Raw genomic sequence first — 14,472 nt, 5'->3', positions numbered from 1 at the left:
ATTTCAACTCCACTTGAGTGGTTCAAACCAAGGTGACTTGAGGAAATGTAATACCACGTTAAGATCCCAAGGCGCCACTGGAGGTACAAGAAAATGGATAAGGCCGAAATCTTAACTTTTAATGGAGCCTAATTTTAGGTTCAAATTCACTCCAGTTTGTAGGAAGTAAAGAAAACGGCCCAGGTGGAATTCTTCCGTAGGAGCATTCCTGGCCTCACACCAAGAAACATATTTTCTCCATATTCGGTGATAATGTTTAGATGTCACGTCCTTCCTAGCCTTTATTTGCGTAGGAATGACCTCCGGAGGAATACCTTTTGCTGTCAACGCAGCCGTGATAAGTCTTGGAACAGACAGGGACCTTGTTGTAACAAGTCCTGCCTTAGAAGAAGAGGCCACGGATCTTCTGTGAGCATTTCTTGCAGATCCGGATACCAGATCCTTCGTGGCCAATCTGGAACAATGAGAATTGCTCTCACTCCTCTTTTTCTTATTATCCTCAACACCTTGGGTATGAGAGGAAGAGAAGGAAACACATAGACCGACTGGAACACCCACGGTGTCACTAGGGCGTCTACAGCTACCGCCTGAGGGTCTCTTGACCTGGCGCAATACCTTTATAGCTTTTTGTTGAGACGGTATGCCATCATGTCTATTTGGGGTAGTCCCCACCGACTTGCAATCTGCGCGAAGACTTCCTGATGAAGTCCCCACTCTCCCAGATGCAGAGCGTGTCTGCTGAGGAAGTCTGCTTGCCAGTCGTCCATCCCCGGAATGAACACTGCTGACAGAGCGCTTACATGACTCTGGTGGCTTCTGCCATTGCCACTCTGCTCCTTGTGCCGCCCTGGCGGTTTACATGAGCTACTGCGGTAATGTTGTCTGACTGGATCAGAACTGGTCGATTGCGAAGTAAGATCTCCGCTTGACGTAGGGCGTTGTATATGGCCCTTAGTTCCAGGATGTTGATGTGAAGACAAGTCTCTTGACTTGACCAAAGTCCTTGGAAATTTCTTCCCTGTGCGACCGCTGCCCAACCTCTGAGGCTTGCGTCCGTGGTCACCAGGATCCAGTCCTGAATGCCGAACCTGCGGCCCTCTAGAAGGTGAGCACTGTTTAGCCACCACAGGAGAGATACTCTGGTCCTGGGGGACAGGGCGTTCCGCTGACGCAATTGCAGAAACGACCCGGACCATTTGTCCAATAGGTCCCATTGGAAGGCCCTTGCATGGAATTTGCAGTATGGAATGGCTTTGTATGTTGCCACCATCTTTCCCAGAACTTGAGTGCAATGATGTACTGACCCTTGTTTTGGTTTCAACAAGTTCATGACTAGAGTCATGAGTTCCTGCGCTTTTCCCTTCGGAAGAAAAACCCTTTTCTGGTCTGTGCCCAGAATCATGCCCAAGGAGGGCAGACAACTTGTAGGATTCAGCTGCGACTTTGGAATATTGAGAATCCAGCCGTGTCGCTGTAACACATTCAGTGAAAGTGATACGCTGCTCTGTAACTTCTCCCATGATCTCACTTTTATGAGGAGATCGTCCAAGTATGGGATAATTGTAACACCCCGCTTGCGCCGAAGCACCATCATTTCCGCCATTACCTTGGTGAAAATTCTCGTGGCCGTGGAAAGCCCGAACGGCAATGTCTGAAATTGGTAATGACCATCCTGTACCTCAAATCTCAGGTACGCCTGATGAGGAGGATATATGGGGACATGGAGGATATATGGGGACATGTAGGTATGCATCCTTTATGTCAAGCGATACCAAAAAATCTCCCCCTTCTAGGCTGGCGATGACCGCCCTGAGTGATTCCATCTTGAACTTGAACCGTTTTTAAGTAAAGGTTCAGGGTTTTAAATTTAAAATGGGTCTGACCGAACCGTCCGGCTTCGGAACCACAAACAGAGTTGAGTAGTACCCCTGCCCTCTTTGAAGCAGGGGAACCTCAACCACCACTTGTTGCAGACACAATCTGTGAATCGCATGTAACACTATCTCCCTTTCCAAGGGTTGTTTAGGTAGGGCCGATTTGAAAAATCCGGCGAGGAGTCACTTCTTCGAATTCCAGCTTGTAACCCTGGGAAACAATTTCTATTGCCCATGGATCCACCTGTGAGTGGAACCAGATGTGGCTGAACAGTCGAAGACGTGTCCCCACAGGAGCTGACTCCCTCAGGGGAGCCCCAGCGTCATGCGGTGGATTTAGCAGAGGCCGGGGAGGACTTTTGTTCCTGGGAACTAGCTGTGTTGTGCAGCTTTTTCCCTCTGCCCTTACCTCTGGCAAGAAAGGACGAACCACGTGCTCTCTTGTTTTTATTGGGACGAAAGGACTGCATTTGATAATGAGGCTCTTTCTTAGATTGTGAGGGAATATATGGCAAAAAATTTGATCTATCTGCCGCAGCCGTGGAGACGAGATCCGAGAGGCCCTCTCCGAACAATTCTTCACCCTTGTAAGGCAACAACTCCATATGCCTCTTTTAGTCGGCATCACCTGTCCACTGCATGTGCCACAGGACACGTCTAGCAGAAATCGACATAGCGTTGACTCTAGAACCCAGTAGACTAACGTCTCTTCGGGCATGTCTTTATATATATATATATATATATATATATATATATATATATATATATATATATAATATATACACAATATATACACTAGGGACATGGGTAGATTCCCTGTCTGTTCTCTAATCTTTTGTGTAATAAATTCATCTTAGCACTTAATTTCACATATCCAATCAGGTGTCTGCGTTGTCGACGGAGACACCACACACACACACATTTGCTCCATCTCCTCCATAGGAGAGCCTTTTACCTCAGACATGTCGACACACACGTACCGACACACCACACACTCAGGGAATGCTCTTCTGAAGACAGTTCCCCACAAGGCCCTTTGGAGAGACAGAGAGAGAGTATGCCAGCACACACCCCAGCGCAATATGACCCAGGAAAAACACAGCAATGTAATGTTTACCCCGTAGCGCTGTTATTATTATTATCTGCGCCGAATTATGTGCCCCCCCTCTTCTTAAAACCCTCTCTTCTGCCGTGGTATAAGCAGGGGAGAGTCCGGGGAGCTTCCTCTCAACGGTGCTGTGGAGAAAAACATGGCGCTGGTGAGTGCTGAGGGAGAAGCCCCGCCCCCTCGGCGGCGGGCTTCAGTCCCGCTAAAAGTGTAAAATTGGCGGGGGCTCATGCATATATACAGTGTCCAGCTGCATATATGCTCTCTTTTGCCAAATAAGAGGTTTATATTGCTGCCCAGGGCACCCCCCCCCCCTGTGCCCTTACAGTGACCGGAGTGTGTGAGCTGTATGGAGTAATGACGCACAGCTGCAGTGCTGTGCGTTACCTCAGTGAAGCACCGAAGGCTTCTGCCGCCTTAGATATCTTCAGGCTTCGTTTCTTCTGGCTCTGTGAGGAGAACGGCGGCGCGGCTCTGGGGGTGAACGCCCAGGGCGAACCTGTGTTCACTCCCTCTGGAGCTAATGGTGTCCAGTAGCCGAGGAAGCAGAGCCTATCATTTAAGTAGGTCTGCTCCTCTCTCCTTAGTCCCTCGATTTAGGGAGCCTGTTGCCAGCAGTGCTCCCTGAAAAAGAGAAAAAAAATCCTAACAAAAATGCTTTCTAAGCAGGAAACTCAGGAGAGCTCCCTGCAGTGCACCCATTCTCCTCTGGGCACAGTCTAAAACGGAGGTCTGGAGGAGGGGCATAGAGGGAGGAGCCAGTGCACACTCAGTATCCAAAGTCTTTCTTAAAGTGCCCTATCTCCTGCGGAGCCCGTCTATTCCCCATGGTCCTTACGGAGTCCCCAGCATCCTCTAGGACGTTAGAGAAAAAAATTTACCGGTAGGTTTAAAATCTTATTTTATACTGGCGGGGGTAGTGTACATCAGCAGCTCACATGTATGTACATTTTGCCAGTGAGAGTAAGGATTTATCATGTCCCTCAGAGCGCGCCCCCCCCCGCGCTCTGCACCCTGTGTTGAGAGACATGCTGCGCTGGTACCTTTATGCCGCCACGATGACCGGAGGACCCCTCGCTGTAGGTCTCCGGTAAATACTCACCAGCCTTCTGACTTCTGGCTCTGTTATGGGGTGACGGCAGTGCTGTGGGAGTGAGCAGCAGCCAGGCAAGGGCTGTGTTCAGTACCCTTCAGGAGCTAATTGTGTCCTGTCAGCAGAGCCATTAAACTGAGACTGATGTGCAGCCAGTCTCCCGGGCATATTTTCTAAACTGAGGTCTGGAGGTGGGGCATAGAGGGAGGAGCCAGTTCACACTGTTGAAAAGTCTTAAAGTGCCAAAGGCTCCTGCGGTACCGTCTATCCCCATGGTACTAAAATGGACCCCAGCATGGGGAACATATTTGCTGCTATATTGCTGGTGTAGTGTGTTTATTTTTTCTGTTGGGGTCCAATGTGGTCCGCTGTGATCTGTATGGGGAGGGGGTATATGCACATGGGGGTGGGGGACTTTGACCAGTGAGGGTGGGGGAGATAACATTAAATATTTAAATTATGCTGAGGGAGGAGGTTAAAATATAGTGTAAAACATACCCTTGTCACAGGGTATTTGGGGGGGGGGGAGGTAGATTTTTTTTTTTCTTAACTGGAGGGGTAGTTTTTCAAATATAGTATTTTTTACTACTAAGTAGATGTACTTTTGTTAGAATTGAAGGACTCTAATCAGTAAGGATTGCAAATTCTGCTTTTTAGCAGCATTTGCAATCCTTTGCCTCGCATGCTGGGGGCTGCCCATCACAGGGCAAGGCCGCCTAGCATGCTAACCGCCCCCTTCCCCCCCCATCTGCGACCCACACTGATTGCGATTGCGTGGCAATTAGTGCGTGGTTACAGAAAATAGGGAAGCCTTCTGCTGGCGCAGCCTGACTGTGACGGCAAGAGGGTTTCAGCCATCTTTTTGATCGGAGCAGCTGTATGTGACGTCACGCAGCTGCCCTGATTACGCCCACACCACGCCACCCTGTTCATCCACCACGCCCCCCCGTTCATGCCTCCACGTCCCTGTTTCCATGCCTCCGTCTCCGCCCTGGAAACAGAGCGTTGCCTTCCCCTCCCACCCCGGTAATGCCTCTGCTTGTCAGTCAGGCAGAGGCATTCGCAAATACTGTGGGGCACCCGCAGTAAATGCATGCGCAGGAGGGGCCCTGTGCATGTGCCCGCTGAGTGTACGCACAAATTCCGGTTGGATCGCAATTTGCGATTCAACCTGAATGAGGTCCTAAGACCACAGGCGGTGGGAAGTTATTTTATTATGGGGGCCTGTGGACATGGGCTGGGGGTGAAAAACACCCCCTAGATGTATTTTTAAAATAATATATTTTACTATAAACACTTTTTAAACTGTAAAATGCAAATAACGAAATTCTATCTCTGAGCACTTTTGTGCCGAAAAAATTGTTAGTTAAATGGTTAATCAGGGCTTGGTGACAGGTCTGCGCCTCACCTCTAGCACTGCACAAGCACTACAGGGAGGTGTAGGCACATATGACAATATATATTTGCTATTTATCCTGTCTGTAATTTGGGTATCCACAGCAAACGAATATATTTGTGAAGGGCAGAGCTGCAATCCCACCCTCACACTGCCTGCCTAATGGAGGTAACAGACAGTGATGAACTACGGCTATCGCCTCTAGTAACTGGGGTGAGAGAGCAGCCTGCACACACGTTACCATGGTCACCCCGGGGTGACATCACGGTGCCGGGGATTGGTGGTGGTGGCGGTGACGGAGCGGCATCAGGTGACGTGTCCCGGCAGTGGTATGGGCAGGTCCCGCACAGCCTAATAACAGGGAAGTGGCAGCTCTCCGCCCGCCAGGCAGCACACGCTAACAGACACCTGTAGCAGCCGCGAATATGTTCAGTTGGATGGGGAAGGAGAGCGGCTCCGGCCGTGCACCGCAGGATGTGCTGCAGACAGTGGCCGGCAGCCTGCAGACCCTGTACTCCGGAAAGCTGCTGCCTCTGGAGGAACACTACCGCTTCCATGAGTTCCACTCGCCGGCCCTGGAGGACGCGGACTTCAAGAACGTGCCTATGGTTCTCCTGGTGGGACAGTACAGCACTGGCAAGACTACCTTCATCAGGTAAGCTCATATTGACTGGGTCTACCACCTTTATCAGGTAGGGTCCATCATGGTTCTTGATCAGGTAGGGAGGGTCCGTCATGGTCCTCAATCAGGTAGGGTGGGTCCGTCATGGTCCTCGATCAGGTAGGGAGGGCCCATCATGGTCCTCGATCAGGTAGGGAGGGCCCATCATGGTCCTCGATCAGGTAGGGAGGGCCCATCATGGTCCTCGATCAGGTAGGGAGGGCCCATCATGGTCCTCGATCAGGTAGGGAGGGCCCATCATGGTCCTCGATCAGGTAGGGAGGGCCCATCATGGTCCTCGATCCCTGATGCGCCACACTGCTCCAGCTGGCATGCAACACATAATCTGCAGTAAGTGCCCCCTAGACCCGCAATAAGTGCTGTGAAAATACATAGGTCCGCGGCCAACTGCCCGCGATACTGATAGTGTCATTGGGGGGTCTGGGAGACGGTCCCCCCCCCCCCCTTCCTTTTTGTTTTTGTAAAGTTATCCACCTATCCAATTAGATCCCCTCCTAATTGGATAGGGTGGTAAAAATACAAAAACTACAATTTTTCGCACCTGTGGCACTATTGCGGGGAATTGGTTTACGACTTAGTCTAAAGTCATATATTAAACATTACAGGCTTGTTAAGTACAGATTTCCCTTTTGGGGAAAACTAATGTTTTCTTTCCTTAACTGGTAACAATTTGCAGCGCCAAGTGATTAGTGTAACAAAAGTATCTCTTACTGAGTGCAGAAGGTCTCTATCCTCAGCTGTACACTTTACCCTTTAACTGACTGGGAATAGAAAGTTTACGCTGCAGATCTTTTGTAGTGCTGAGTCCTGAATTTTTACTGCTTACTACAATACTGGAGCTGTAGTGTCCCACTGTGATACGGATCTGCCGTTTTTGCAAGATAATACTGCCAGGTCCACCTCCCAGCCTGGGCTGCTATCACTCACAGGAGCGATCCCTGGTTGGTGCTGCTGCTCCCGGATCTCCGAAGACTATGGGGTGGCTCAGGGGCTGAACTGAAGTGTTCCTCTCCGCCTCCACACCGCTCAAGGTCAAAGTCGTCCCAGTTTTCGCAGCCGTCGGGACCTGCTGTTTTTGCCAGAGACTCCAGCAGCACACCTCTGCATGCCACCATTGCCCAGCACCAACTGCCACTCGCTTCCAACTGTCACTGGCCTTACCACCGGACTGCTCATGTGACCTGCTCTTGAGCATTACTGCCTCACAGCACAGAGGTTGTTGGTTCGATTCCCAGCATGGCCCTAACTGTGTGGAGTTTGTATATTGTCCCTGTGATTGCGTGGGTTTCTTCGGGGTGCTTCGGTTTCCGCCCACATTCCAAAATATACTGTTGGGTTAATTTTTGTCAGCAGCCAATTAACCTTAGTGTGTGTGTACATGGGCAGACTAGATGGGCCAAGTGGTTCTTACCTGCCGTCATAGTCTGTTTCTATGGTTTACCACATTTATCAGTCAGTATAGTTGAGTTGTATAGATCACCGCCTCTATCAATAAGTTTCTCCATAGTGTCAAAGTAGTTGTGTGTGTTTTTGTTTTTATTTTTATTTTTTTAATCTTTTATTAAAGTAAAATATGCTTATGTCACCTTTCTTAAGTGAGACCTTAGGGCACTTGTTCCCAAACTGGACTAATTCATATTAGTTATGGTCAATGTAATAGGCAAAACCAGTGCTTGTGGCTGCCAATCATGTGGACAATACAAAGCAAATCCTGTCTCTCACCATATAATTTAGCCTATGGATGACATATACACACAATTTACAAAATGTTATATATATATATATTTTTTTTTCTCTCTAAATTTCTCAATAAGAAACGTTTGGCCTATGGGTGCTGTGAAAACAAATCTGATACTCTAGAGCGCCATGACTCAAAAAAGTTTGAGAACCACTGCCTTAGGGGATATTTCACGCACTGTGAAATCCTAAAACATATACTCTTTGACAGGTGGATTTACTGATCCTTCTAAAAATAAAAAATGGTGGTGTTACAGCAACCAATCGAGGGGCAGATGTATTAACCTGGAGAAGGCATAAGGAAGTGATAAACCAGTGATATGTGCAAGGTGATAAAGGTACCAGCCAATCAGCTCCAATATGTAAATTAATAGTTAGGATCTGATTGGCTGGTGCCTTTATCACCTTGCACATATCACTGATTTATCATTTCCTTATGCCTTCTCCAGGTTAATACATCTGCCCCCAAGTTCTGTCTCTCATTTTCTAGAATGCAATAGAGAGAGGATAGTTTCAATCTGCCACTATGGTGCTGTTAACATTCTTATTTGCATTGGCGATCAGTTAGGTGTGCCCAAATGAATTGGTTCGCAGTGAACACAAAAGAATGGCCCAGGCAGCGTTTGAGGCTGAAAAACTCTACAGGATACAGCGAGTGTGTATGGGATCATGGAAACGATGACTTCATAATTCAGACCCACTTTCATGTTTTGTGCTAGTGGTTATTATTATTTTTGTGCTAGCCACTATTACAAAATTGACAATAGTGGCTTTGAGGGTTTACGGTGGTTTCAGATAGAAGCTGATGTACTTGAGTTTAAGAATGACCTTTATTTATGGCTGGTAATAGTAAATCATGTGACACCACCCATGGGAAGGTTGCAAGATCACCCTTAACACGTAATGCCTTAATATAGAGTTAGTTCGACTATGTGACGCAATAGTGCACTTAGGTCACCTTTCATATGGTAAACATGCATTCATTATAACAGGTATATATTCTTAAGTTATGATTAATGTGCATGTGACAATTTAGTCAAATCATGGACACAGGTTGTGAACATGGGCCCTTTAAAAAGAGGGGTTTTTGCACTTGTTGATCTAGAGCAGTGGTTCTCAAACTCGGTCCTCAGGACCCCACACAGTGCATGTTTTGCAGGTAACCCAGAAGGTGCACAGGTGTATTAATTACTCACTGACACATTTTAAAAGGTCCACAGATGGAGCTAATTTTCTCTATCGTCCTAGTGGATGCTGGGGTTCCTGAAAGGACCATGGGGGGGATAGCGGCTCCGCAGGAGACAGGGCACAAAAAGTAAAGCTTTAGGATCAGGTGGTGTGCACTGGCTCCTCCCCCTATGACCCTCCTCCAAGCCTCAGTTAGATTTTTGTGCCCGGCCGAGAAGGGTGCAATCTAGGTGGCTCTCCTAAAGAGCTGCTTAGAAAAGTTTAGCTTAGGTTTTTTATTTTACAGTGAGTCCTGCTGGCAACAGGATCACTGCAACGAGGGACTTAGGGGAGAAGAAGTGAACTCACCTGCGTGCAGGATGGATTGGCTTCTCTGGCTACTGGACATTAGCTCCAGAGGGACGATCACAGGTACAGCCTGGATGGTCACCGGAGCCTCGCCGCCGGCCCCCTTGCAGATGCTGAAAAGAGAAGAAGGTCCAGAATCGGCGGCAGAAGACTCCTCAGTCTTCTTAAGGTAGCGCACAGCACTGCAGCTGTGCGCCATTGCTCTCAGCACACTTCACACGGCAGTCACTGAGGGTGCAGGGCGCTGGGAGGGGGGCGCCCTGGGAGGCAATGTAAACCTATTTTTTGGCAAAAAATACCTCACATATAGCCTCCGGGGGCTATATGGAGATATTTAACCCCTGCCAGAATCCGTTGAAGAGCGGGAGACGAGCCCGCCGAAAAAGGGGCGGGGCCTATCTCCTCAGCACACAGCGCCATTTTCCCTCACAGAAAGGCTGGAGGGAAGGCTCCCAGGCTCTCCCCTGCACTGCACTACAGAAACAGGGTTAAAACAGAGAGGGGGGGCACTAATTTGGCGTTAGAAATATATAAAAAGATGCTATAAGGGAAAACACTTATATAAGGTTGTCCCTATATAATTATAGCGTTTTTTGGTGTGTGCTGGCAAACTCTCCCTCTGTCTCTCCAAAGGGCTAGTGGGTCCTGTCCTCTATCAGAGCATTCCCTGTGTGTGTGCTGTGTGTCGGTACGTGTGTGTCGACATGTATGAGGACGATGTTGGTGAGGAGGCGGAGCAATTGCCTGTAATGGTGATGTCACTCTCTAGGGAGTCGACACCGGAATGGATGGCTTATTTAGGGAATTACGTGATAATGTCAACACGCTGCAAGGTCGGTTGACGACATGAGACGGCCGACAAACAATTAGTACCGGTCCAGACGTCTCAAAAACACCGTCAGGGGTTTTAAAACGCCCGTTTACCTTAGTCGGTCGACACAGACACAGACACGGACACTGAATCCAGTGTCGACGGTGAATAAACAAACGTATTCCTTATTAGGGCCACACGTTAAGGGCAATGAAGGAGGTGTTACATATTTCTGATACTACAAGTACCACAAAAGAGGGTATTATGTGGGATGTGAAAAAACTACCTGTAGTTTTTCCTGAATCAGATAAATTAAATGAAGTGTGTGATGATGCGTGGGTTCCCCCCGATAGAAAATTATTGGCGGTATACCCTTTCCCGCCAGAAGTTAGGGCGCGTTGGGAAACACCCCTTAGGGTGGATAAGGCGCTCACACGCTTATCAAAACAAGTGGCGGTACCGTCTATAGATAGGGCCGTCCTCAAGGAGCCAGCTGACAAGAGGCTGGAAAATATCATATAACAGTATATACACACATACTGGTGTTATACTGCGACCAGCGATCGCCTCAGCCTGGATGTGCAGAGCTGGGGTGGCTTGGTCGGATTCCCTGACTAAAAATATTGATACCCTTGACAGGGACAGTATTTTATTGACTATAGAGCATTTAAAGGATGCATTTCTATATATGCGAGATGCACAGAGGGATATTTGCACTCTGGCATCAAGAGTAAGTGCGATGTCCATATCTGCCAGAAGATGTTTATGGACACGACAGTGGTCAGGTGATGCAGATTCCAAACGGCACAAAGGTGTATTGCCGTATAAAGGAAGAGGAGTTATTTGGGGTCGGTCCATCGGACCTGGTGGCCACGGCAACTGCTGGAAAATCCACCGTTTTTACCCTAAGTCACATCTCTGCAGAAAAAGACACCGTCTTTTCAGCCTCAGTCCTTTCGTCCCTATAAGAGTCATATTTGCCCAGGGATAGAGGAAAGGGAAGAAGACTGCAGCAGGCAGCCCATTCCCAGGAACAGAAGCCTTCCACCGCTTCTGCCAAGCTCTCAGCATGACGCTGGGACCGTACAGGACCCCTGGATCCTACAAGTAGTATCCCAGGGGTACAGATTGGAATGTCGAAACGTTTCCCCCTCGCAGGCTCCTGAAGTCTGCTTTACCAAGGTATCCCTCCGACAAGGAGGCAGTATGGGAAAAAATTCACAAGCTGTATTCCCAGCAGGTGATAATCAAATTACCCCTCCTACAACAAGGAAAGGGGTATTATTCCACACTATATTGTGGTACTGAAGCCAGAAGGCTAGGTGAGACCTATTCTAAATCTAAAAAAAAATTTGAACACTTACAAAGGTTCAAATCAAGATGGAGTCACTCAGAGCAGTGATAACGAACCAGGAAGAAGGGGACTATATAGTGTCCCGGGACATCAGGGATGCTTACCTCCATGTCCCAAATTTGCCCTTCTCACTAAGGGTACCTCAGGTTCGTGGTATAGAACTGTCACTGTCAGTTTCAGACGCTGCCGTTTGGATTGTCCACGGCACCCCGGGTCTTTACCAAGGTAATGGCCGAAATGATGATTCTTCTTCGAAGAAAAGGCGTCTTAATTACCCCTTACTTGGACGATCTCCTGATAAGGGCAAAGTCCAGGGAACAGTAGGAGGTCGGAGTAGCACTATCTCGGATACTGCTACAACAGCACGGATGGATTCTAAATATTCCAAAATCGCAGCTGATCCTGACGACACGTCTGCTGTGCCTAGGGATGATTCTGGACACAGTCCAGAAAAAGGTGTTTCTCCCGGAAGAGAAAGCCAGGGAGTTATCCGAGCTAGTCAAGAACCTCCTAAAACCAGGAAAAGTGTCAGTGCATCATTGCACAAGGGTCCTGGTAAAAATGGTGGTTTCCTACGAAGCAATTCCATTCGGCAGATTTCACGCAAGAACTTTTCAGTGGGATCTGCTGGACAAATGGTCCGGATCGCATCTTCAGATGCATCAGCGGATAACCCTATATCCAAGGACAAGGGTGTCTCTCCTGTGGTGGTTACAGAGTGCTCATCTTCTAGAGGGCCGCAGATTCGGCATTCAGGATTGGATGCTGGTGACCACGGAGGCCTGCCCGAGAGGCTGGGGAGCAGTCACACAAGGAAAAAATTTCCAGGGAGTGTGATCAAGTCTGGAGACTTTTCTCCACATAAATATACTGGAGCTAAGGGTAAATTTATAATGCTCTAAGCTTAGCAAGACCTCTGCTTCAAGGTCAGCCGGTATTGATCCAGTGGGAAAAACATCACGGCAGTCGCCCACGTAAACAGACAGGGCGGCACAAGAAGCAGGACGGGAGAGTGGAAACTTCATCGGGAAGTTTTTCCACATGATTGTGAACCGTTGGGAAATACCAAAGGTGGACATGATGGCGTCCTGTCTGAACAAAAAACGGGACAGGTACCAGGTCAAGAGACCCTCAGGCAATAGCTGTGGACGTTCTGGTAACACCGTGGGTGTACCAGTCGGTGTATGTGTTCCCTCCTCTGCTTCTCATACCTAAGGTACTGAGAATTATAAGACGTAGAGGAGTAAGAACTATACTCATGGCTCCGGATTGGCCAAGAAGGACTTGGTACCCGGAACTTCAAGAGATGCTCACAGAGGACTTATGGCCTCTGCCGCTAAGAAGGGACTTGCTTCAGCAAGTACCATGTCTGTTCCAAGACTTACCGCAGCTGCGTTTGACGGCATGGCGGTGGAACGCCGGATCCTAAGGGAAAAAGGCATTCCGGAAGAGGTCATTCCTACCCTGGTCAAAGCCAGGAAGGAGGTGACCGCACAACATTATCACCACATGTAGCGAAAATATGTTGCGTGGTGTGAGGCCAGGAAGGCCCCACGAAGAAATTTCAGCTCGGTCGATTCCTGCATTTCCTGCAAACAGGAGTGTCTATGGGCCTCAAATTGGGGCCCATTAAGGTTCAAATTTCGGCCCTGTCGATTTTCTTCCAGAAAGAATTGGTTTCAGTTCCTGAAGTCCAGAAGTTTGTCAAGGGAGTATTGCATATACAACCCCCTTTTGTGCCTCCAGTGGCACTGTGGGATCTCAACGTAGTTCTGGGATTCCTCAAATCACATTGGTTTAAAACCAGTCAAATCTGTGGATTTGAAGCATCTCACATGAAAAGTGACCATGCTCTTGGCTCTGGCCTGGGCCAGGCGAGTGTCAAATTGGTGGGTTTTTTCTCAAAAAAGCCCATATCTATTTGTCCATTCGGACAGGGCAGAGCTGCGGACTCGTCCCCAGTTCTCTCCCTAAGGTGGTGTCAGTGTTTCACCTGAACCAGCTTATTGTGGTGCCTTGCGCCTACTAGGGACTTGGAGGACTCCAAGTTGCTGGATGTTGTCAGGGCCCTGAAAGTATAGGTTCCAGGACGGCTGGAGTCAGGAAAACTGACTTGCTGTTATCCTGTATGCACCCAACAAACTGGGTGCTCTTGCTTCTAAGCAGACTATTGCTAGTTGGATGTGTAATACAATTCAGCTTGCACATTCTGTGGCAGGCCTGCCACAGCCAAAATATGTAAATGCCCATTCCACAAGGAAGGTGGGCTCATCTTGGGCGGCTGCCCGAGGGGTCTCGGCTTTACAACTTTGCCGAGCGGCTATTTAGTCAGGGGAAAACACGTTTGTAAAATCCTACAAATTTGATACCCTGGCTAAGGAGGACCTGGAGTTCTCTCATTCGGTGCTGCAGAGTCATCCGCACTCTCCCGCCCGTTTGGGAGCTTTGGTATAATCCCCATGGTCCTTTCAGGAACCCCAGCATCCACTAGGACGATAGAGAAAATAAGAATTTACTTACCGATAATTCTATTTCTCGGAGTCCGTAGTGGATGCTGGGCGCCCATCCCAAGTGCGGATTATCTGCATTACTTGTACATAGTTACAAAAATCGGGTTATTATTGTTGTGAGCCATCTTTTCAGAGGCTCCGCTGTTATCATACTGTTAACTGGGTTCAGATCACAGGTTGTACAGTGTGATTAGTGTGGCTGGTATGAGTCTTACCCGGGATTCAAAATCCTTCCTTATTGTGTACGCTCGTCTGGGCACAGTATCCTAACTGAGGCTTGGAGGAGGGTCATAGGGGGAGGAGCCAGTGCACACCACCTGATCCTAAAGCTTTACTTTTTGTGCCCTGTCTCCTGCGGAGCCGCTATCCCC

General features: G+C 48.5%; 1 protein-coding gene across 2 annotated transcripts in view; it reads left to right on the top strand.

The window, feature by feature from the left end:
* EHD4 (EH domain containing 4) overlaps window positions 1-14,472 on the top strand; it is a 249,905-nt gene that overhangs the window by 45,306 nt on the left and 190,127 nt on the right. Inside the window, exon 1 of one of the 2 annotated variants that reach the window (XM_063947640.1) lies at window positions 5,677-6,126. The exons of the other annotated variant lie outside the window; for it this stretch is intronic. Coding sequence (XP_063803710.1) covers window positions 5,897-6,126 — 230 coding nt within the window. The 5' untranslated portion in view covers window positions 5,677-5,896. Of the gene's footprint in view, window positions 1-5,676; window positions 6,127-14,472 lie in introns of those variants that run through there. 2 annotated transcript variants of the gene reach the window in all.

Source organism: Pseudophryne corroboree, chromosome 12 (assembly GCF_028390025.1).
Source record: "Pseudophryne corroboree isolate aPseCor3 chromosome 12, aPseCor3.hap2, whole genome shotgun sequence".
Lineage (NCBI taxonomy): Eukaryota > Metazoa > Chordata > Amphibia > Anura > Myobatrachidae > Pseudophryne > Pseudophryne corroboree.
Note: the sequence above shows the minus strand (reverse complement) of the source record. Positions and strands in the feature narration are given on the sequence as shown.